The sequence below is a fragment of the Lynx rufus genome, unplaced genomic scaffold, assembly GCF_022079265.1.
Source record: "Lynx rufus isolate CCGP_SWC_20201006 ecotype Redwood Valley unplaced genomic scaffold, mLynRuf1.p SCAF_5, whole genome shotgun sequence".
NCBI lineage: Eukaryota > Metazoa > Chordata > Mammalia > Carnivora > Felidae > Lynx > Lynx rufus.
The window spans coordinates 64,285,621-64,311,924 of record NW_025814867.1 but is presented as its reverse complement, the minus strand read 5'-3'; the positions used below and the strand labels follow the sequence as shown (position 1 = coordinate 64,311,924).

Genomic DNA, 26,304 nt, shown 5'->3' with positions numbered 1-26,304 from the left:
GCCAATGCAGCCGACCTCCCCCCAGACCAGCACAGCCACCATCCTCAGGCACCAACAGACAGCTCTTTTTCTTTCTTTACTCTTTTTTTTTCATCCTCCTTCTTTTTGAATCAGGCTATAGTTTCTTACTTGTTTTTTGTCATTTACTTTTCTCTCTCCCTCTCTCTCTTTTTTTTTGAAATCAGCCTTTTCTTTTCTTTTTCCTTCTTTTTTCTTCTGCTTTTTTTTGTTTGTTTCTTTTTCTTTGGAATCAGCCTTATAGTTTTTTGACTGTTTTATTTTTTTTCTTTTCTCGTTTTATGGGATTCCTTTCCTTTCCTTTCCTTTCCTTTCCTTTCCTTTCCTTTCCTTTCCTTTCCTTTCCTTTCCTTTCCTCTTCTCTTTTTATGGGATCAAGCTCCCCCCCACACACACACACCCTTTCCCCCCCCCCCCAGGGTTACATCAATAAACAAATAAAAGCACACCTACTTAAAGGTCCAAACACTCAACCACTGCCAAGTAAGGAGGAACTCTGTAGAGGACTAACCAGTGAGATAGAGCAGCCAAAACGCAACAACAGAGGGCACAAAGAATACACCAGAAATGCTTTCTGAAGTGCCAGGCCCTGGACAGTGTATGACCCCTTAATATAGCAGTACTCTCAGGTGCGGGAAACATAACAAGCTTTTAAAACATGCAAAAGACAGAAATGTAGCCAAAGTGATAAGATGGAGGAATTCTCCCCAAAAGAAGGGTCAAGAAGAAATCACAGCCAGGGACTTGCTCAAAACAGATGTAAACAATATATCTGAACAAGAATTAGAACAACACTCATAAGACTACTCGCTGGCCTTTAAAAAAGCATAAAAGACACCAGAGAAACCCTTGCTGCAGAGATGAAAGATTTAAGAACTCATCAGTACAAACTTTAAAAATGCCATAACTGAGATGCAAAATAAACTAGATACAGTAACAGAAGGATTGAAGAAACAGAGGAGAAGAATAAGTGAAATAGAAGATAAAATTATGGAAGATAATGAAGTTGAAAAAAATAGGAAATGGAAATTACTAGTCACAAGGGGAGACTTAGAAAAGTAAGTGATTCCATGAAATGAAACAATATCCATATCATAGGAGTTCCAGAAGAAGAAGAGCAAGAAAAAGGGGCAGCTGGTTTATTTGAAAAAATTATAACTAAGAACTTCCTTAATCTGGAGAAGGAAACGGGCATCCACGTCCAAGAGGCACAGAGAACTCCCTTCAAAATCAACAAAAACAGGTCAACACCACAACATATCATGGTGAAACTGGCAAAATACAAAGCTAAAGAGAGGATCCTGAAAGCAGCTAGGCACAAAAGGTCCTTAACCTACAAGATAGACACATAAAGTTAGTAGCAGACCAGTCCACTGAAATTTGGCAGGTCAGAGGGAGTGGCACAAATATTCAGTGCACTTAACAGGAAAAATATGCAGCCACAAATCCTTTATCCAGCAAGGCTGTCATTCAGAATAGAAGGAAAGATGAAGACTTTTCCAGACAAACAAAAACTAAAGGAGTTCGTGACCACTAACCAGCCCTGCAAGAAATTTTAAGGGGGACTCTATGGTAACAAACAAACAAACACACAAGACAAAAAGCAACAAAGACTAGAAAGGACCAGAGAACATCACCAGAAACATCACCTCTACAGGTAACAAAATGGCACTAAGTTCATATCTTTCAATAATCACTAAATATAAATGGACTAAATGATCCAATCAAAAGACATAGGGTATCATAATGGATAAAAAACAAGATCCACTACATACTGCCTACAGGAGATTCATTTTAGACCTAAAGACACCTGCAGATTGAAAGTGAGGGGAAGGAAACCATCTATCATGCTAATAGAGGTCAAAAGAAAGCCAGAGTATGCATACTTATATCAGAAAACTAGATTTTAGAAAAAAAACATAACAAGAGATGAAGGAGGGCATTATATCATAATTAAGGGGTCTTATCCATCAAGAAGATCTAACAATTGTAAATATTTATGCCCCCAACTTGATAGAACCCAAATACATAAATCAGTTAATCACAATCATAAAGAAACTCATTGATAATAATACCATAATAATAGAAGACTTTAATATCTCACTTATAGCAAAGGACAGATCATCTAAGCAGAAAATCAACAAGGAAACAATGGCTTTGAGTAATACACTGGACCAGATAGACTTAACAGGTATATTTAGAACATTTCATCCTAAAGCAGCAGAATACACATTCTTGTCAAGTGCACATGAAACATTCTCCAGAATAGATAACCTACTGGGTCACAAATCAGCCCTCCACGGGTACAAAAAGACTGAGATTATACCATGCATATTTTCAGATCACAACTCTATGAAACTTGAAATCAACTACAAGAAAAAATTTGGAAAGCTCTCAAATACATGGAGGTTAAAGAACATCCTACTAAAGAATGAATGGGTTGACCAGGAAATTAAAGAAGAAATAAAAAATACATGGAAGCAAATAAAAATGAAAACATGACAGTCCAAATCCTTTGGGATACAGCAAAGGCGGTCCTAAGAAAAAAATACATTGCAATTCAGGCCTATGTCAAGAAGCCAGAAGGGTCCCAAATACACAACATAACCTTATACCTAAAGAAGATAGAAAAGGAGCAGCAAGTAAAACCCAAAGCCAGCAGAAGAGAAATAATAAAGATTAGAGCAGAAGTAAATGATATAGAAACAAACAAAAAAAACCAGTAAAACGATCAATCTAAAAGCTAGTTTTTTGAAAAAATAAACAAAATTGATAAACCCCTAGCCAGACTTCTCAAAAAGAAAAGAGAGAAGACCCAAATCAATAAAATCATGAAAGAAAGAGGAGAGATCACAACCAACACCACAGACATGCAAACAATTGTAAGAGAATACTATGAAAAATTATATGCCAACAAACTGGACAATCTGGAAGAGTGGAAAAATTCCTAGAAACTCACACACTACCAAAACTCAAACAGGAAGAAACAGAAATTGCAACAGGCCATACCAGCAAAGAATTAAATCATTTATCAAAAATCTCCCCAACAAATAAGATTCCTGGGCCAGATGGCTTCCCAGGGGAATTCTACCAGACATTTAAAGAAGAGTTAATACCTATTCTTCTCAAACTATTCCAAAAAATAGAAATGGAAGGAAACCTTCCAAACTTATTCTATGAAGCCAGCATTACCTTGATTCCCAAACCAGACAAAGACCCCACTAAAAAGGAGAATTACAGGTCAATATCCCTAATGAACCTGGATGTTAAAATTCTCAACAAGATACTAGCAAATTGAATTCAAGTATGCATTAAAAAAATTACCATGATCAAGTAGAATTTATTCCTGGGCTATAGGACTGGTTCAATATTTGCAAATCAATCAATGTGATACACCACATTAATAAAAGAAAAGATAAGAACCATATTGTCCTCAATAGATGCAGAGAAATCATTTGACAAAACACAGCATTTTTTCTTGATAAAAGCCCTCAAGAAAGTAGGTATAGAATAAACATACATCAACATCATAAAAACCATATATGAAAAGCCCACAGTCATATCATCCTCAGTGGGGAAAAACTGAGAGCTTTTCCCCTAAGGTCAGGAACACGACAGGGAGGTCCACTGTCACCATTATTGTTCAACATAGTACTGGAAGTCCTAGCCTCAGCAATCAGACAACAGAAAAGAACTACAAGGCCCACAAATTGGCAAAGAAGTCAACCTTTCACTCTTCGCAGATGACATGATACTCTACACGGAAAACCCGAAAGACCACCAAAATACTGTTAGAACTGATACCTGAATTCAGGAGTCACAGGATATAAGATCAACATACACAAATGGGTTGCATTTCTATATACCGATAATAAAGCAGGGAAAGAGAAATTAAGGAATCTATCCCATTTATGGTTTCACCAAAGACCATAAGATACATAGGAATGAACCTAACCAAAGAGGTAACAGATAGGATGTATGCTGAAAACTATAGAAAACTATGGACTCCATCATCAACTTATGAATGGATAAAGAAGATGTGGTATATATGTATATAAAATGGAATATAAAAGAATGAAATCTTGCCATTTGCAATCACATTGATGGAACTAGGGTGTATGATGCTAAGCAAAATAAGTCAGAGAAAGACCAATACAATTGGATTTCACTCATATATGGAATTTTAATAAACAAGAGACAAGCAAAGAAAAAGAGAGGGGTGGGGCGCAAATCAAGAAATAGACTCTTAACTATAGAGAACAAACTGATGGTTACCAGAGAGGAGGTTGGTGGGAGTATTGATGAAATAGGTGATGGGGATTAAAGAGTGCAATTTGTACACTTGAAGCTAATATTACACCATATGCTAACTGGAATTTAAATAAAAGCTTAAAAAAAATGGCACAGGCTCTTTGGAAAGCAAATTAGTAGTTCCTTATAAATTAAACATAGAGTTACCATGTAACCCAACATTTCTGCTCCATAGTATGTCCTGAAGAGAACTGAAAACATATGTCCACATAAAAACTTGTACGTGAACCTTTATAGTAGCATTATTCATAATAGTGAAAAAGTTGAAATTACCCAAATATCCATTAACCGACAAATGTAGAAACAGAATGTTTATATCCATACAATGGAATATTATTTATATATAAAAAGAAATGGACTGATACAGGGTACAACATGGATGAACCTTGAAAGTGTTATGGTAAATACAAAGAAGCCAGACACAAAAAGGCCACAATTGTATAATTCCATTTTTATGAAATGTTTTTAATAGGTAAATCTATACAGTCAGGAAAGTAAATTAATCATTGCTAGGGTATGGAGAGAGTGGAATGGGGAGTGACTCCTAATGGGGATGGCATTTCTTTTTGGTGTAATAAAAATATCTTACCCCCCTCTCCGCCCCTTCCCCGCTCATGCTCTGTGTCTCTCTGTCTCTCAATAGTAAATAAACATTTTTTAAAAAGTGGGGGGAGGTGCCTGGGTGGCACAGTCAGTTGGGCATCTGACTTCGGCTCAGGTCATGGTCTTAGAGTTTGTGAGTTCGAGCCCCGCTCAGAGGCTCAGAGCCTGGAGCCTGTCTCAGATTCTGTGTCTCCCTCTCTCTCTGCCCCTTCCCCATTCATGCTCTGTGTCTCTCTGTCTCTCAATAATAAACGTTTTTTAAAAATGTCTTAAAATGAGATAGTGGTGGTGATTGTACAACTTTGTGAAGGTACTGAAAAAAAAAAACTGAATGATCTGAATGATATACTTTAAAGGAGTGATTGTTTGGTATATGGATTTATAAATGATTTGGAAGCTTTGAAAATAAGGAGTTAAGCTTTTAGTATATGATAAATTTAAATATATACTCTGTGTGTGTGTGTGTGTTGGCTCTTTCATAATTTTTCACTAATGATATGCTAGTCAACTCTCTGGAAACATGAGACATGTTTAGACATGGGGCATGTACATTACCAATAATAAATACTTTCAAAGTTGTATCTCATTGCATCTAGGACAGGGAAGATTTACTAGAGCATTATCCCTGTCTCTGCTTCTAATGGCTTAAAATGAAGATGATAATGAATGAATAAGTCTCTAAAAGAAATATTGCCAAAAACAAAATCGGGAAAGCCATTCAGTGCTGACAGTGACTAGTAAAAAATGCAAAGGTGAAGTTATAGGAAAATAAAAAGTCAGAATAAGCCTATTATTTAGTTTCTCGACCATAAAAATGCCTGAGCTTATTATAAAGCATTCTTTTGGCTCTGGCCCCTTTTCCTGTCTTTGGCTATTCAGGGGAAAAATTGGATTTTAACACAAGAAGTAATTTCAATGCTAAGCCCTCTTATGAAAAGATTTCCAAGTACCCTGGGAACAAGTCAAAATCAGGCATCTCAGTGGGAAAAATGTTCACACTCTAAACATAAAGAACAGATTAATTACATAACGCCCCTTTCTGAGGCACAATGTTGTATTGTTCGTTTTGTTTTCGTAAATGTGTAGTGGGTTTTAAATACATGAACTAGCTAATCTCTAACTGTATAGATAACTGCAGTTCTGTACTGTTTCAATTCTTTAGAAATAACAAAACTGCTATAAATATGTTAAAATTCCTGAAAAGAAAACCAGCAGCTATTAGTGTACTATAATCATCATATATACCAATCTTCAGGGATTTAGTGTTTAATTTAAAGAATTTCTTTATCATTTTTATAATTTTTCTGTATTCTGGCATGTCAGCAGCCAATTTAGTATAATTTAACACAAGGTCTAGAGGTTTTCAGTCAGGATTAGAAGTATGCCTGTATGAAGTGCTACTTTTTTAAAAAAAATGTATTTATTAATTTTGAGACAGAGAGTGGGGAAGGGTCACAGAGAGAGGGAGAAAGAGAGAACCCTGAGCAGGCTCCATGCTAACAGCACAAAGCCCAATGCGGGGCTCAAATTCACAAAAGTCATGAGATCGTGACCTGAGCCAAAGTCCAGTGCTTAACTGATTGAGCCACCCAGGAGCCCCACAAGAACTACAGCTTTTTAAGTAGCAAAAGCCTGTAACAACTCTTGAAATCCTTTCACAAAACTTTCTCACAAACATCAAGAGTCTGTTGTATTGAATTCCCATCTTTTTTTTTTAATTTTTTTTTTAACGTTTATTTATTTTTGAGACAGAGAGAGACAGAGCATGAACCGGGGAGGGTCAGAGAGAGAGGGAGACACAGAATCTGAAACAGGCTCCAAGCTCTGAGCGGTCAGCACAGAGCCCGACACGGGGCTCGAACTCATGGACCGCGAGATCATGACCTGAGCTGAAGTCGGCCGCTTAACCGACTGAGCCACCCAGGTGCCCCTGAATTCCCATCTTTTGATGGTACATCTATAAACCAAACTTCCTAACAGATATGTCCTAAGAGTCTATATAAAACCTCCAGATCCTCACATACCTCCATGACATATAATTTGGAAATCTCCTGATACTTTTCTATTAATGGCTTTATATTAATGCTTCTACATGCCCCAGGCTTTCTCATACTTTCTTCAAAAGGTACTTGTTTCCTCAGCATATCCCCACACTTCAAGTAAACATTGTGAACTCCCCTGTCGTGCGAGCAGGGGAGAGGGGCAGAGAGAAAGAATCTTAAGCAGGCTATGCACTCAGTGCAGAGCCCAACGTGGGGCTCGATCCTACAACCCTGGGATAATGACCTGAGCCAAAATCAAGAGTCAGAGGCTTAGCTGACTGAGCCACCCAAGTGTCCCAAGCCAGTTTTCTTTATAGAACACAGTACTGACCAAAATAGCTTTTTCTTTTTTTCACATAGCATGTATGGTGGGATAATTCACATATTAGATGGGTGCCCCCACTTTACCTGACAGGCTACACTGTATTAATCTAAAATGTCCTAGGCTCCTGGGTGGCTCGCTTGGTTAAGCGGCCAACTCTTGATTTTGGCTCAGGTCATGATCTTACAGTTCATGGGTTTGAGTCCCACGTCGGGCTCCGTGCTGACAGTGTGAACCCTGCTTGGGATTCTGTCTCTCTCCCTCTCTGCCACTGCCCTGCTCATGCCCTCTCTCTCTTTCTCTCTCAAAATAAATAAATAAACTTAGAAAAACATAAAATGTCCACTTTCTGGCTAGGACCCTGATCTTTCCTTTTGGGTTCTGTTACTGGTCCTAACCTTTAGTTTTTTTATTCCATGAGAAGCATTTTTTGCAAAGAAACAAAGTTTTTATCACTTCACAGGCGTTATTTCATAGGCAAGGAAGAATGGAAAGTAGTATGGATCGTGGGCTGCAAGGCTGTCCTGCTAATTGATACATTGCAGATACTCTCCAGCCTTGCTATGGGATGACACAAATCTGCGCCTTCAAAAATTCCATTTATTACATGTCTTAAACCTTCAGGCTGCTAAGCTAGTCAGTATCACTAATCTTTTTAAAAAATTATTTTAAAATAATTTCAGACTTACAGAAGGCCTTCTAGAACTGCCGTATACTCTTCATCCTGATTACCCAAATGTTAACCTTTTACCTTCTTTGTTTTGTCATTCTTTGATAATAGTTAGATTCGTAGACAGATGGGTTTTTCTCTTAAGAACATTTCTTATTATATATATATGTATGTATATATATGTGTGTATATATATATAATAAAATATGATATGATACCATATCATATATATCTTAGGATATGTAAGTTGCAGCTATAATGCCCATTTACCCCTAAATATTTGAGTATGTGTTTCTGAAAAAAAAAAAGACATTAAAAAAAGCAGGTAGAATTCCATTATCAAATTAATGAAATTAACATTGATATAATATTATTATCTTATTTGTACACCTTATTGAAATTTTGCCAGTTGAATTACTGGTGTCCTTTATAGCAAAAATGCATGTATTTATGTATTTATTTATGTATTTGCATTGGTATGGACTTATGGATTCTTATTTTATTTAGTGAATATAATTTTAATGCCCAGCTTGCACAGGTTTGGCCAGTGAGTACCTTTATAAGTTGGCTCATCTGTGCTTTTGATATGTTCCCATCAGCCTTTTTTTCTTGGTGGCACAAGAAGAGTTCTATACTCTTCTTGTATATTCCCAGAATTAGCCCTAGAATCAGCCATTCCTTCAAGAAACCTAGATTCTTCTAGTGGAAAGTGACATTTAGAAACGAAAATCCTGGTGCTAGAAATGATCATTGCTACCGGGATGTCATTGCTTTAAGACCTATGGTATACACATTACCTGTCTATCACCCATAAATATATCTGTTTGTCCATCTGTCTGTCTCCACGCTAAGGCTTCCAGTTCCAGTCCCACACCACAGAGTTCTTTCTGGATATCTCTCTTTCTATTTTTAAAACTCCTTTCTCTCACAGTGAGAAACCTGGCTCCTTTTATCTACAATGTATGTATTTCCTCAATCCTATAATACACAGAAAATAGTTTTAGAATTGCTATCCCATACTACTATGAAAAATGAATCTATTCCCCAAAATTCAATATTTGTTTATAGTTCTTTTTGTCTTTAGCCTAATGGTATATACTCAAATGTTAGTGTTCAAAATTTACTTGGATTATATTATTAATTTGAAATACAGTTAGATTCATTTGCTTTAGTCTGCTCTATTTTAGAGGTTTTTTTCTATATTTTTCTTGATTTTTTTGAGTGTGTGCAATATACTTCCAATAATCAGAACCATAAAAATGACATACTAAGATAAATATCACTTCCCTATACTTTGTGTCAGTTTTCTCCCCACCCATCTTCTCTACCCTATTTCCCTTACATCTGCTATCTGTAGCCAATTTTGTCAGTTTCTAGAATATTCTTACAGTGTTTCTTTTTGTACAAATGAGCAGATATAATGCATATATTCTTACTTTTCCCATATCAATTCATGGAGCTCTTCATTTATTTTGACATCTGCATGGTCTTCCACGTATAGATTTGCCATAGTCGTTCAATCATTCCCCTCTGGGTGGACATTTAGATTGTTTTCAGTATGTTTCAGTCACAGTTATGCAATGAATAACCTTGTCCATATATATTCTTATTTGTTGGAAGTGTATATTTACAGTAAATTTCTAGGGTGGGATTGCTAATCCTAAGTGAAATAAGTCAGCCAGAGAAAAACAAATGCCCATATGATCTCACTCATAGGTGGAATTTAAGAAATAAAACAAATGAGCAAAGGAAAAAAAAGAGCCACAAACCAAGAAACAAGACTCTTACCTATAGAGAACAAACTGATGGTTACCAAAGAGGAGGCGGATAGGAGGATGGGTAAAATATGTGATGGGGATTAAAGAGTACACTTTATCATGATGAAAAAATAAATAAAATAAAATAATTTTTAAAATATACTTTGTGTTAAATATTGCCAAATCCTCCCCCCCACCACCAATTTGTATCAATGTGGTTTTGCACCACCAGTATATGAGAGAACCTGCTTCAACCCAGTCTCACTGACAGAATGTGTTGTTTTTTGCCAATACCATAGGTAAGAAATGGTTTCTCAGTATAGTTTTGTATTTCTGTTATGAGGAAGAATATCTTTTCAAGTGTATCTTTTTGTGTGTGTGAATTGTCTATTTATGTCTTTTGCACATTTTTTCCATCAAGATTTTGATCTTTTTATCCCTTAAGTTATTAAGAGTTCATTATAGGTTTGGACTTCTTAGCTCTTTATCTGTGATATATACTTACCGCAAATACCTTCTCCTGCTTTGTCTTTTTTTTTTTTTTTTTTTTTTTTTTGCTTGTGGTGTTTTGTGTCATGTGTTTGTTTTTTTTTTTTTAAATCTAGCCAAAGTTATTGGTGTTTTTCTTTTATTGTCTCTAGGTAGTTATAAGACTTCTTTACACTCAGGTTATATAAGAATTCACTCTGTTTTCTTCTAACACTTGTATCGTTTCATATGCTTGCATTTCTATTTCTGGTCCATTTGGGGTTTATTCTTGTGATTGGTATGAGGTATGTATATAATTTTTCTTTTTTCAAAGAGCTATGCAATGATAGTAGACTTTTTATTTATAAGCTATGGATCTTTATGTAAAAGTCTTTATCATTTGAGATGCCACCTTTTATCATACGCAAAAATTTTTGTATGTGTTTTTGTATGTGCTTTCTATTGAATTCAGTGGTTTTAACTGTCTTTTCATATGCTGGTGCAGCATTGTTTTAATTATACAGACTTTATAGTATGTGTTAATATCAGATAGTGTTAATGCCCCCTCATAGTTTTTCTTTTCCAGCTTTTATCATAGCCATTCTTGGATGTTTCTTTTTCTGTATGAATTATAATATTAAGTTTTCTAGGTCCATAAAAACAGGTTGGTATTTCTACTGAGATTATGTTAAATTTATAAATTAAGATGGAGAGAGTTGACATCTTTTTAATGTTGAATTGTTCTATCCCAGAACAAGGGTGTCTTTATTCGCTCAAATCTATTCTTGTGTCTTTTGATAGTGTTTTAATTTTTTCTTCATAAAGATTTCAGACACCTGATGATAAGCTTATTGTTTATCTTTGTGTTTTATCTTTTTTCCTGCCATTGTGAACAACAGTTTCTCTGATTTTTATCCTCTAAATGGTCATTGTTTGTATGTATGAAGGCTATTGATTTCTATATGTTAATTTATATCCTATTGTCATATTTAATTTTTTCATCATTTGAGATATTTTTATCATTGATTCCCCAGGTATACTATCATATTATCTGGAAATGGAGATGGTTATACTTATGTGATTTTTCTTATCTAAATACATTAGCTGATACCTCCAAGGCAATGTTAAATAGTATTGAAAATATTATACACATGCACACATATTTGTATAATACATATATATATATATTATATAGTTTTAAGCATGTTAAGAAAGGATTCATTTTCTGTTTTCTTCATTATTTTTATCCAGAATGGGTGCTGAATTGTGTAAAAAGCTCTTCAGCATCTGTTATAATAATCGTATGATTTTTCTCCCCAGATTGATCAATATCATGTTTTATATTAATGGATGTCCTCATACTGAGCAGACTTGCACCACTGGAATGCATCTCACTTTGGCATGGTGTATCATTTTCTGAATGTGTACCACTAGTGTTAAATCCATAAATGCCAAAGCTCTGCAACAGTGTCATTCAGAGAATGATATCCCCCAAAAACCAAAACAAAAACCCCCAAAAGAATGATATCCCCTAAGGCACTTATTGGATTATAGATTTCTACTGACTCAGAACCTCTGGGGAGGGTTTCCAGATTCCATTTCTGAGAGGTCCTCACAGAGGCAGTCTTTATGCACACTGAGAACCATTGACCTACCATATAGCTTAATGTGGATTTTTTATGGGAAGTTACTGCAAAACCTTACTCTAGCAAGGAATTTTCTCCATGATTCCTTTAAAAATCTGCTTTACATCTTAAAATTTTAGATCATGAGCCAGCTTCAGGAAAATAAATTGATGATACCAAAAGCTAAAATATTAGCTGTCACCTGACTGTCCATTTATCCATTTATCCATTCACTCATTTATTCACCTTCCTTTAGCACTATGCAATGATACGGGTACAAAAATGTATAAGACCTCCATAAGAGTAGAAGAAATGGAGGATTAAATGAATGTAAAATAATATATTAGGTGTTATGTTAGAAATATTTTCCAGGAATTTTATGTGTATGATAGGCTTAAAAGAGGAAATACTTCTTTCTCCTGGATCAGAGGTTTCAGGAGTTGATGCTTTAGATGAGCCATCTTTCCAATATAACATTAACAAATGGGGAAGAAATTTATTTACAAAATCTTATGTACGTGAAACTTTTTAGGAACGAATCTCTTACACATCATGTACTAGTACATCAACACATCAACTCTTGGCAAACAAAGCTACAATATTATTTACATATATAAGGGAAGGGTTATCTGTAAATGGACCAATCTCTCTATATAACCTATGAATGAATTTCTTTCCGAGACCCTCATATTTACTAGAAATACCGAGTAACATCAACAGGATAATAGAAAGCATCAGTAATACATGGAAACTTCAGTAAACAGAACATGAACTGCCATTGTTTCTGTTAGAATGCTTCAGATTCTCTTAAAGGAGAAAAATTATATTCTCTTTCTATTAGAATTCGTGATGGTTTTGCTCTGCTCCATTTATTCTTAGTATAAGACTTTCCTTATCCAGGACAACTGCTGTGTGGGAGAAGGACCATAAAATTGTGTGACTGACATTCATGCCAGGATAATGGTTATGGGTTGGCTTGGTATGGAATGCATTTCTTCTTATCACACGAATGGCCTTCATGTGATGAGAGGGCAGCATTTTAAAGTACAAACCTGGTACTGCTTGCTCTGGAGAAAATTCCCCAAAGTCAAATGTCGTTAGGTTCTTTCATTTCCTGATTTTAATGATTTAGAAGGAGTGTTATTCAATTGCCAACATTTTTATTTACACAAAGTCTATAAAATTTAACTGCTGCTGTGTGTTGAAAATGCTGCAAACTATGTCTATATCAAGTAGTTTAGGCATTAATATTTTTGCATCTGATTTAAGCTGCAGCAAGTGTGAACCAAGGTAGATGCAAATGTGACACTGATGTCTTGGTTATCTACTCTGGCTCTGCTTTAATTATCACTCGTTAGTAGTTGCTCATCCAATCATTAAAATACATGTTCACATTTGATATGTTTTTGACTGCCTCAGAAAAAGTAATTCATAGCAAACACTCCAGTATGGTTTTTTAATGTGTATCCATCCATATTAATAGTACAAGATTCCTCTGATAGCAAAAATAGATCCTGGGTGAGTTCTGATATTATACACACACACACACACACACACACACACACACACACACACACACTATACAATCTATTCTTAACCACCTATTTAATGAGTATATTTGTTTTGAAAAACAGTAAAATGTAATGTGCCTTTATTGAGCTAGGTCATATTCATTTGAATACTTTCTTTTTTACTTTATAGTTGGCAATCAGTGGATAAATTACATATCATTCTGTGGCCTTAGAACGCATGCAGAGCTTGAAGGAAACCTAGTCACTGAGCTCATCTATGTCCACAGCAAGTTGCTAATTGCTGATGACAACACTGTTATTATTGGTAAGTACATGGTCTCTAATTGTGTTGCTTGCTGGTTGACTTCATGCAAAAATCCTTCTTTCTCTTCCTCCCAAGATTCCTTTGCAGTTGAGAGGGACTGTAACATGTTATCTAAAACATTTCTGGAGCAGTCTTTTTCACTTGTGTCCTTTCTAATAATCTCTGTTTTCATCTGTGAAGAAACCAAGGCACAGAGCAACTAAATAACCATTGTGCAAATTACAGTATCCAGAGCAGTGGTTTAACCCAGCAGTATAGTAATCAGTTGTTCTCATTAATTCTTTATTACCTCCTTATTTTTATTTTGAATCTAAGTACCTAGATTTTGGGGGCTGGAGGGGAATACATGGGGAGGGAAAATGAACAGCCCAACTGTCCATTGTCTGATGCATGGATAAAGAAGTACTATATATATATATATATATATATATATATAAAGAAGTGCTAGCTCTCTGTCTCTCTCTCTCATGTATGTATATATATATGTGTATATATGTGTATATATATGTATATATATGTATACACACATATCTATCTATCTATCTATCTATCTATATATATATATATCTACATGTACTAAGTGAAATAAATCAGAGAAAGAAAATGCCATATGATTTCACTCATGTGTGGAATTTAAGAAATAAAACAAATGAGCAAAGGGGAAAAACAAGAGAGAGACAGAGAGACAGAGAGGCAAACCTAGAAACAGATTCTTAACTGTAGAGAACAAACTGATGATTACCCTAGGGGAGGTGGGTGGGGGCACGGGTTAAATAGGTGATAGGATCAAGGAATTCACTTGTCATGAGCATTGGGTGATGTATGGAAGTGTTGAGTCATTAAACTGTACACCTGAAACTAATATTATACTGTATGGTAACTAACTGGAACTTAAATAAAAACTCAAGAAAATAAATTTCCAGGAAAAAATGTATAAAATGTATTTTCTCCACTATAATAAGGTACTTCCCTATTCTTTGAGAAACTAAATGTTGTAGAGTGTTTTGAAATCTTTTGGCAGTAAATATGCCTTTTCCATCCCTATCGTCCACTGATAAAAAACAAAACTTCATATCTAGGAATAATGAGACTGTCTTCTCTGCAATATGAGTTGAAAAAACAGAAAAAGTAATTCTGAAACCAGAAAATGTATAGACCACAGTGTGGTGATACATATATATGTGTAGACACACACACACACACACACACACACACACACACACACACACACACATTCTTTTAATACTTACCCAGGGCATTTGGAAAAATATCTGTGTCTTCTTTCTGTTGCTCTCTTAGGATCAAAGCTCGTCAGGGATTTATTGTCTTTCCTATTCCCCCAATAAACAAGGTTTCTCTTATTTTCCCCAAGCGACTCAGGCCTTGCTCTTCAGAAGGCAATCTCAGAATATTTTCATATTAAATTTGTCAATGACAGTTGGTGAGGAGGAGTACTGATGTTTGCTGAAATGGAAAAACAAACAAACAAAGCCAAATAAAATTCAGTTGATTGCTTCAGCAAGATTTCAGAAGTCTGGAAGTTAAAATTGACAGATGTACATTTTTTCCTTTTAAAGCTCATTTTGGCTTTCAGCCTGCTGTACTTTAAATAAAAGTATAGATGAAGAGTACTTTGCAGTAACAGAGCTAATGATTAAATAGATTTGTTGAGTTTTTTAACTGACTTATTTTCTAGAAAGTTCTGTGAATTTTCCAAGGCTACCGTTTATTTAGGCTAGCAATAATCCGTCTTGCACATAATTCTTACCCATTTTCTTGAAACCAAAGTAGTGGCCTTGGGAGTCTGAAGAGGTCTTACTTGCTAGTCTTTAGGGGCTGGATTTTTCTCTTTCCCCAAGGGCAAAACAGATTTCCCCACAGAAAATCCAAAGATACTTTGTGTTCTCTGTCTCAGGGGAAACTCTAAGAGAAGCAGGTTTGTTGCTGCTCTAAATTCATAACACAGAGAACAGTATTTCAAATTCTCAGAGAGGAGTTTGAGAAGTTAGGTTGAAAATAACTTACAGGTGTTAAGCAAGTATTTAAAAGCTTAAAAGAGGTTAAAGTAGCCTGTGGCTAAAGTTTCTAACATGGCAAAAGTACGCCAGGGTTATTGAACAATTGACAGAAGAAAAACATCTAATTTTTATTCTCACATATTCCTCACAAGGAAATACTTGTTTTCCTGCACTACAGATCTCTTCTGTGCGGAGTTTTAATTATCCCTTGCCCTAAGTGCCCCTGCTGCTCATGAAATCTGTGACCAAGTCCACTTTTCTAATCCATCTTAATATTGGCACTTAACCAAACTAACATTTTGTTTGCTTTCCTAAACAAAACAAGGCTCTCCTTAACTAGAATTAGAGTATCGTGTTGACTAAATGAAATGTGTGTGTGTGTGTGTGTGTGTGTGTGTGTGTGTGTGTGTGTGTAATCCACTACAGAGCACAATGGGGAGACATAAGACTTGAATCAAACAATGCCACTGCCCCACAGGGCTCAAGGTCTAAGGGGAGGGAGGTGTTCTTTCCACCTAACACCAGAAACGTCATAGTGGGTATTGCCGAGCGGGAGTCAGAGGGTCCAGAGGCGTCAATGAGATTGGTAGGTGGGAAACTATGTAGAAGTAATGAGTATCAGTCCTGAGAGGACAGGCTTGAGAGTGGCTGAGGAAAGTATGTAGTTGAATGGCTGCCTACACTTAGCCTAATCCCACAGATCCCAACCCTGGCTGCATTAGAGTTGACTGGGGGGCTTTAAAAATACAGATCAGTGGGGTGCCTGGGTGGTTCAGTCGGTTGAGACTCTTGATTTCAGCTCAGGTCACGATCCCAGGGTCATGGGATCGAGCTTTGTGTCGGGCTCTGCACTGAGCGTGGAGCCTGCTTAAGATTCTCTCTCTCTCCTATTCTCTCTCAAATAAAATCTATGTATAAAATTTGGGGGGACGTTTATCCGTATCTACAATTTACTGTAAAATGGATCCCCTAAAAAAGGTGCCTTAGTGGATAAAGGGATGGAGGGGTACTGGGGGAAAACTGGTTCCTATTTCTGGAAATTCCAGGATTAATTGGTCTGGTTGGGGCACAGGCATCAAGGTATTTTTTTTTTTTTTTTTTTTGGCACCAGTATTTTTAAAAGCCTTGTGGGTGCCACTCATATGCAGTCCAAGCTGAGAAATTCTGAACTGGAAGAACAGAGAACACAAGTGGGTAAAAAGTACTGAGTAGTGCATGTTGACTCCGTAGAAGAATCAGGTTTCCTTTAAAACAAGCTAGGGCACCAGAGTGGCTCCGTTGGTTAAGCATCCGACTTCGGCTCAGGTCATGATCTCACGGTTTGTGGGTTTGAGCCCCGTGTTGGGCTCTGTGCTGACAGCTCAGAGCCTGGAGCCTGCTTCAGATTCTGTGTCTCCCCATCTCTCTGCCCCTCCCCTGCTCACACTCTGTCTTTCTCTGTCTCTCAGAGATGAATAAACATTAAAAAAAGAGAGATAAAACAAATCAGCTAAAACAGAGTAGAATTGGTGAATTAGTTGTCTGTGACTGCTAAAACAAATGACTACAAACTTAGTGGTCATTTATTACCCAACAGTTCTGTAGATGAGAAGTCCAACGTGGGTCTCACTGGGCTAAAATGAGGGTGTCAGCAGGGCTACATTCCTTCCTGGAGGCTCCAAGAGAGAAGCTAATTCCTTGCCTTTTCCAGTGCTAGAGTCTGTCAGTGGCCCTCTTCCTCTATCCTTGGAAGCAGCAACTTTGTTTCTCTCCGAGAGTTCCCAAAAGTCTCAGCCCAAACTTCTCTAATTACATGTCCCTCTGAATCCTCTTCACTTTTAAAGACCCTTGTGAGGGGTGCCTGGGTGGCTCAGTCGCTTGAACGTCCGACTTCGGCTCAGGTCATGATCTCGTGGTTCATGGGTTCGAGCCCCACGTTGTGCTCTGTGCTGACAACTCAGAGCCTGGAGCCTGCTTCGGATTCTGCGTCTCCCTCTCTTTCCCTGCCCCTCACTCACACATGCGCTCTCTCTCTCACACTCAAAAATAAACATTAAAAACAGAAAGAATTAAAAAAAAATACTCTTGGGACTGTGTTGGGTCCACCTGGATAATCACCCTGCTTTACGGCCAGCTGATTAACAACCTTAATTCCCCTTTTCTGTGTAACATAACATATTCCTAGGCTTTGGGGATTAGAACACAGTCATCTTTGGGGGCCATTTTTCTGCCTCCCATAGAAAGATCCACAATTTCTCAAACAAGACACTTTTTATTTATTTTATTTTTTAAAAAATGTTTATTTTTTATTGGGAGACAGTGAGAGACAGAGCATGAACATGGGAGGGGCAGAGAGAGGAGGAAACACAGAATCTGAAGTAAGCTCCAGGCTCTGAGCTGTCAGCACAGAGCCCGACGCTGGGCTCGAACCCACAAACCGTGAGACCATGACCTGAGCCGAAGTCGGATGCTCAACCGACTGAGCCACCCGGGCGCCCCAAGACACTTTTTAAAACACAAACCAAAAAGGAAAAGACAGGTAAACCCAACTGCATTAAAATTCAGAACCTTATTCATTAAAAGGCACTATTAAAGAGAATAAAAACATAAGCCATAAACTGAAAAAAGGATAATGGCAACACAATATTCAAAACCTACAAAATACTACCATAAATCAATAAGAAAAAACATCCAAAGGAAAACGGGCAAAGGAATTGTATAGGCATGTCACCAAAGAGGACATACCTGAGGCCCATAAACATAGGAAAAGACGTTCATCTGCATTAATATGACACAAAGAACCGCTTTTAAAAATGTAAAAGTTGGACAATCCAGGTATTGACAAAGCTGGAGCACCAGGGACGCCACTCCTATGGAGCCCTGGTAAACTCCCACGTGTGCACAACAGGAAACAGATCGCTATGTAGAGTGTTTGTGCATCATAGAAAAACACTAAAAATAACCCAAAACATCCATCAACAGTAGAATGAATAAATAAGTCCTGCTGTGCTCATTCAAGGAAAATAATGCATTACTATTAGACGCAGATAAATCCCAAAGACATAAAACTGAATGAAAGAAGCAAATCTCAAAAGATTATCTACATATGGATACATTTAAATTGTGCATATATGCATATTTAACTTGTACATACATGTTTGCATATATTCTTTTGTATTTTGCTATATATCACAATGTTTAAAATGTTTTCTAAAAAGCAGACTTAGAAAAAGGTCATTCTCTAAAAATTGAATGGTTTTGGGCACCTGGGTGACTCAGTCGGTTAAGCGGCCAACACTTGATTTCAGCTCAGGTCATGATCTCACGGTTCGTGAGATCAAGCCCCGAGTCGGACTCTGTGCTGACCGTGCAGAGCCTACTTGGGATTCTGTCTCTCTCCCTCTCTGTTTGCCCCTCCCTCACTCATGCTTTCTCTCTGTCTCTCTCTCTCTCTCTCAAAATAAATAAACATAAAAAAACATTGTAGAGCAGTTTATAGATTACTGAATTCTTTCACATAGTCTTACTTAGTTCTCACAAGAACCCTACAAGATCTGTATTATGATCTTGATTTATGAAAGATCATATTAAAGCTGGAAAAGGTTAAATGACTCTGTCCAAATTAATGCTGAGCCAACTGTGAAGCCCAAGGATATGGCTACAAATTTTACAGAAAAATCAAAATGTAAGTACATGCATAAAAGACTATTTGTTGCTAACAAAACAAAGTGTGTCGATGGTTCCCACCTTACAGAGCTCCATAGTGCTCCCAAATTTCTGTGAAGTACTTGCTCCATCCTTTCTTTGTCACCCAGGGTCCCCATGGGACCACCATTCACCTCCGTAGTTATCATAGACTTCCGTATTAACTACATGATGATATTGTGGCAAATGGCAGTAAAATCTCTTTAGGAAGGGTCCAGCTTTTCCTCATGTACAACATGCTGCCATTTGGTCTCAGGGCGGGGCTGCTATCACCTTATACCCTGACTGTCCCCATCACAGAGGGTAGCCTCTGCTCCTGTTCAGTCCAACCCTTCTCCGTGTCTGCAGAAGCAGTGGCATGTGTGACTAGGGGAAGAGGAAGAGAAAAGGTCAGGTTCCTTCTGTAGTTTGTAGGCCATCTCAAGGATTCAAAAACATGAATCCATAGTGATGAATGCAGAAAAACGTGCTGGGGTTTCTGAATACACAGCAGAGGAGTGGAGAAAGCACAGGTTGAACTAATATTAAAATACTCGCCCTTCACATGTGAAAGTCAACATTCTCAGCTCCTTTGGATTTCAAAATAGCATGGAAAGAAGTTGATAGAAGCTGTTCGCATACCACACAAGTTAGGCAAGAGAATGTTAAATCCAAAGCCACTAATGATAATCCGTATTTGAGAGTGGACTCTCTCAGTTGTGAGGCTACTCTGGGGTTTGACATTCATAAGTATATGACCATGAGTTAAGTAATCAGACTCTGCAGAGTCTGATTCTTAAGTCTAAAAGCTGACTGGGCTGAACTCTGAACTGGTGTGTCTTTTCTCTTCGTGTGCTTAATGATTACATCAGTTAGAATCCTTTGAGCCACCAGATGAAAACTCAGCTAGAATTGTGTGAGACAATAAGGAAAATGTATTACTCTACACACCAAAAGGCAACAAAGTTGGCTAGTTCAGTGGCTTGAAGACCCAGAGTTTTTCTTCATTCTGCTCTGCTATCTTCAACTTGTCTGCTTGTCCCCTCTTGGTTATAAAATGGCTGCAGCAGCTTCTGGCATCATGTCTTTATCCAACATTCAAACCAGAATATCCAAAGGCTGGAAGAGACCACATTCCAGGCTGGTGTCTGTTTATAAGAAGGAGATACACTTTCTCAGAAGCCCCTGCAGACTTTTCTTCATGTCACACTGGCTACAATCGTGTCAAGTGCTCATTCCTAAACCAGTCACGGGCAAAAATCATTAAAATTACCATGGCTGGCTTAGATTGATCAAGACTCATGCCTGAGTTAGGGCGGGCCTCCTCTTCCTAAAACTCAGCATCTCTTGATAGCCTGAACAAAAGTAAGGTTTTCTTAGCAAGGAAGAATTGAGTGGGGAGGGCAACCAACCATGTCTGCTATGACGAGAATATTGTCCCATGTCACTGGTTCTCCTTATAGGCTCTGCCAACATAAACGACCGAAGCATGCTGGGGAAGCGTGACAGTGAAATGGCTGTCATTGTACAGGACACAGAGACAGTCCCTTCAGTAATGGATGGGGAAGAATACCAAGCTGGCCGGTTCGCCCAAGGACTTCGGCTGCAGAGCTTCAGGTGGGCCGTCCAAAGCTGTGTCCTTCTTACATGGTTTCACTGTGGTGTTTGCTGAAACCCAGCCCCACCTCCTGCCCTTAGCAGTCATATCATCCCCCAGATTCTTCGTCTAAAACAGCATCTCCCAGAATATGAGATGTGAATCACCAGTAGTGTTAGAAATTACTTTATCTGGGGCATAAACATTCTCCATTTTAATAGTTTTTTATTATTATCTTTTGAGAGATAGAAGATGAGTAGGGGAGGGGCAGAGGGAGGGAGAGAACACCCAGCATGGAACCTGACATGGGGCTTGAACTCATGACCCTGGGATCATGACCTGAGCCAAACTCAAGAGTCAGACGCTCAACTGACTGAGCCACCCAGGTACCCCTGTTTTTATTATTTTTATGTGTAATTGAGACAAATAGCATTTTAAATTTATTCATTGATTTAGGACCAGGTTGGGTCAACCCATCTGTGTCTATTTAAGGTTTTTAAAGTAAGTCCATTTTTAAAAATTGTAATAGTCCCAATAATACAGGGATGTAAGAAAAATTGTTAAAGGAGGGTGTCAGTGACTACTGATAGTAAAGTGTGGAAACTTCAGCTGCAGACATGAAAGATTCCTGATCTCCTCCAAGAAGATGTGAGTTTTAAACTAATCTGTGGTCAAGCTAAGAGAACACTGGGCTGGGAAGCAAGGGCTGTATGCCCCTAAAGGAGTCTTTTCGTCGGGTTAATGTTTCTGAGAACTTTCTGGTGCTGGGCTCTAACTAGTCTCACCCCAGCCCCTTTAGTCTAGGTGGTCTGAGCGATCCTTCTAGAGCCTAGCTCAGATCCCGTCACTCTGCTCATGGTCAATAGAAGATCCTGACCATTCTTCCATCCCAAGACCTTTACAGTAAGCCCACGTTTCCATGATTCTAGAGCTGTATCTGCCGAGATGGGTTTTCACTGTGGCCTCCACAGCGAGGGGCAGCGAGTGTCCCTGATTAAGCTTTAAGCTATTTGGGGAAAGCGTACTATGCTTCACAGCACTGCTGTTTTAAGTTTTTCTGGCATGAGTGGTTGAGCTTGGAAACGGGTTCACTTGTAGATAGGCGCATAATGAGTCCTTCGCTCCCTGAAAATGCTGCCAGCCACTCCCTTGGTACCTCGCCGTCCAGATTCTGGCTTTTGAGAAGCAAGATAAGCTTCAGTTCCAGAGAGGGGTCATTCTGCTCCTCTCTGCCCCAGGAGCTCAGCGAATCCATCCCTCAAAATCTGACTGTCAATACTACTTAACAGTTTTTATTGCTTTTGTTACTAATTGTTTTGCCAGTAATTTTTTTTTTCCCAAACCATTGATATTTCAATTAGCTTCTAATGTTAATTTGTTTTGTTTCGTGCAGAAGAGATTAAAATTAGTACCCTGTTAATTAACCCATTGATTGCCTACTGCAGCATATATGAGGAAGCAAATATTTCTTCGTGTAAGCTAGAAACAAATGTCTTTTCAGTTCCATGGGAACTGAAGTATTCTCTTTATTTTTTTTTTTTTTTAAATTTTTTTTTTTCAACGTTTATTTATTTTGGGGACAGAGAGAGACAGAGCATGAATGGGGGAGGGGCAGAGAGAGAGGGAGACACAGAATCGGAAACAGGCTCCAGGCTCTGAGCCATCAGCCCAGAGCCCGACGCGGGGCTCGAACTCCCGGACCGCGAGATCGTGACCTGGCTGAAGTCGGATGCTTAACCGACTGCGCCACCCAGGCGCCCCTGAAGTATTCTCTTTAGAGTGGTGAGTTTCTTTATAACTTTCTAAAGGTATAATTAAAAAGGTGTAGGTGGTTTTGATTACAACGTATTTTTGTTGTAGAATATTTGGCAAATACAGGTGAGCAATGAGAAAATTAAATTCATCGGGTCGCCTGGGTGGCTCAGTCCATTAAGTGTTCGACTTTGGCTCAGGTCCTGATCCCATGGTTTGTGAGTTCGGGCCTCACATTGGGCTGTCAGCACAGAGCCCGCGACGCATCCTCTGTCCCCTTCTCTCTCTGCCCCTCCCCGACTCGTGCTCACACTCTCTCTCTCTCTCAAAAATAAATAGTAAAAAAAATGTAAAGAAAAGAAAATTAAATTATCTGTAATCCCACTGCCCAGAGCTAGCAATTTTAACATCTGCTGTATATCATTCCACTTTGTTCTGTACATATATATTACTATTGTGTATTTCTTTTTTAAAACATAATTAGAATCTTACAGTCCTATGAAGTTCTTTATTATTTAAATAATGTTACACACACTTTTCTGTGTCATTAAGTATTCCTCTATAACATTTAATGATGCATTGTGTTACATCATATGAATATGCTGTAATTCTTCTACATAATAAGACCTCGTTGATAGGCAGGTTTTTCACAGATATGAAAAAGTGGTATAGGGATGCCTGGCTGGCTCAGTTGTGGAGTCTGCGACCCTTGATCTCAGGACTGCGAGCTCAAGCCTCACATTGGGTGTAGAGATCACTTAAAAATAAAGTCTTTAAAATAAATAAATGAGGTGGGTATTTTCGTAGACAAAATCTGATTTAATTTCTTAATTGTTTCCTTAACTAGATCCTTACTATGGAATTTCAAATCAAAGGAAATGTGCTGTTTCCTTTACCCTCTAACTTCTTGCTGTTATCATGAGTAATGCTTTAGAGGGCTCATTGCTCCTGTCTCTACCATCACTGGGTTCTATTATTTTATTTAATCTTTGCCAATTTGTTGGATTTCAAATGGAAGTTCATTATTTTAGTTTGCATTTTTTGAGGGTTTTTAAAAAAAATGTTCATTAGCCATATTGTTCTTGTAATTGTTCCACTGGAAATTACCTAGCCTATTCGTGTCCTTTGCCCATTTTGTTGAAATGTTTCCCTTTCTTTGAATGATTTATAAGTAACGTAAGTATATAAGAGGCTAATTCTTTTGTCACATTGGTTGCAAATCTGATCTGTCAGTTGCCTTCAAATCATATTGAGAGTATTTGTGGGAAACTTCAATTCTTACTAATTAAATCTAACAGGTTTTCTCCCCCTCCTTTTCTTGCATGCTTCGTATGGTTTCCCCAACCCAAGATCAAATACTATATGTTCTTCTAGTTCTTGATATTGCTTTTTACATTTAACCTCGGTAGCTTATTTTCATGTAAGAAATGAGGTAGCGACTCTTAACTTTTCCTCCCAACCTACCAGTTGATCCAGAACTAAATGATCTGCAGTATTCTCTGCCTCTCTGACATGCAGTGCCTCCTTATGACACATCACAAGGCTATAAATCCTCACTTTACCTGTAGTCTCTCCACTACATGATAATGTAGTTTGCTTACTTGTCCCAGCGTGACACCGCTTTAATTGTAGCTGGGCACTTGAATACTGCTTCTTGCCACCCCACTTCCCAAATCAATATTCTTTGGCAGAATAATTTTGGCTGCTCTTAAACATTTACTCTTCCACATGAACTTGAGAATACTTATTCACATTCTCTTCAAGTTTTTTGTTGTTGTTGAGGACACAATAGATTTATAGATTAATGTAAAAAGAATGGACATATTCATAGTGTTGAGTCATCCTGTTGAAGAACAATGTATAAGCTTCAGTTTTTTCAAATTCTTTTCGGATTTTTCTTTAATAAAGCTCTAAGGTTTTCATTATTGGGGTCATTGCTCTTCAGTAATCATTAGAGTTTTATTTTAACTTTTTAGTGCTGATCCTATGCATTTCGTGTTAAATATATTCTTAGGTGCTTTTATTTTTCTGACAATTTTCAAAGCGTCTTAGAGAAGCAGTTGTCCTTGAACAATCATTTTCACGTTGTCCCAGTGGCAAACACAGATAATATAGTATAAAGCACCACAAAAAACCTTGATTGATTTTATTAGGAAATGTTCTCAAAGATAATATTGGGGCCTAGAGCACAGCCATTTTCTCTCACACACACACAAAATTGCAGCTTCCATCCATTTTCCATCTGGGTTATTTTTGAATAGAAATAGAGAGACACATTTCAATGTGAAATCAATTTTAAATAGAGCCAAACATCAGGGTACTGCACTTAATGTCACAGCCATGTGCTGAACAGTTCATTAAGTCCTAGAAAATTATCCAACTTTACAGATGTAACCATCACTCAACAGGAACCATTATCCACACAAGTAGAGCTCAGAATCATTTAAAGTGATAGACGTGAGGAATGGAAAGAACAGGAACTATTTTCTGCAGTTTTCTTCCTGTCCCACTGATGCATAAACAAACATTAAATAATTCCCATGATACACACCAGCATTAAATCAGACTAGATTTCTGTCAAACCTTAGTCCTCAAAAGAATATCCAGAAGACTTCATAGTGTTTTTACTGTGCATTGTAATATGAATCTCTTATAATTAAAAAACTGACAGGACAAATAATTTATTACTAAAAACAATCTGTTATAGGAGCCTGGGTGGCTCAGTTGGTTATGATTTCAGCTCAGGTCATGATCTCAGGGTTGTGAGATCAAGCCCCATGTCAGGCTCTGTGCTGAGTATGGAGCCTACTTGAGATTCTCTCTCTCTCTCTTTCTCTCTCTCTCTCTCTCTCTCTCTCCCTCTCCCTCTCCCTCTCCCTCTCCCTTTCTTTCTCTCTCCCTCTCTCTGCCCTTCTCCCACTTGTATGCATCTGCACGTGCACTCTCTCTCTAAATAAAACAAAAAATCATTAAAAATGACCTATTGTAGACTTACTTAAATACGTATTCTACAAACAAGCTCTTAAACGGATACCTTGGTGGACACATTGTGTCACCTCTTGTTTTCATTTAAAAGCAAAGTCACAGAGATATTCTTTTGGCCAAGTTTTCAGCTGGTTGTATCTGATCCCCATCAAAGGTATTGTTATAAGTGATACATTGTCATAACTTGCACGGGCTTTCAAATGTGGTGCAGTCGCATTTTGCTTTGGGTCTTAGGAACAGCCGGCATCTGTGTACAAACATCACCCCTTAGATCCTTTTTTTCAAAAGTTATTCCTATGTAGTTTGAAGGAGACATTATTTGAAGTAGACATAAAATTTTGAGGTTGTAAAACCCTAAAAATCCTAGTGAGCCCATAGTGCCAAATCCATTTATTTTACAGAATTTTTATACAGTGGGAAAAGTGCAGACTGAAACTAAAAAGAGATGTCCTTTTATCCCCGTAAACCTGGCTGAGCTTTTTCAGAAGTTAATAAAGTTGGAGATGACTGGGGAACATATTGCACAGTTACAGTGTATGTGCCAGAACAGCCTTTCTGGAAGTAAACTTTAATTCTAAAATTTCTCCTGGTGAAGTAATCATACAAATTCACAAAGGATTCTGCATGATGAATAAAT

The 26,304-nt window shown here is 37.6% G+C and overlaps 1 protein-coding gene across 5 annotated transcripts in view; it reads left to right on the top strand.

Moving 5' to 3' along the window:
- The window catches only part of PLD1 (phospholipase D1), a 203,859-nt gene that overhangs the window by 167,389 nt on the left and 10,166 nt on the right, over nucleotides 1-26,304 (top strand). For all 5 annotated transcript variants that reach the window (XM_047098660.1, XM_047098658.1, XM_047098661.1 and 2 more), the window contains 2 exons: nucleotides 13,518-13,652; nucleotides 20,797-20,950. In XM_047098660.1, the coding sequence (XP_046954616.1) occupies nucleotides 13,518-13,652; nucleotides 20,797-20,950 (289 nt within the window). The remainder of the gene's footprint in view (nucleotides 1-13,517; nucleotides 13,653-20,796; nucleotides 20,951-26,304) is intronic.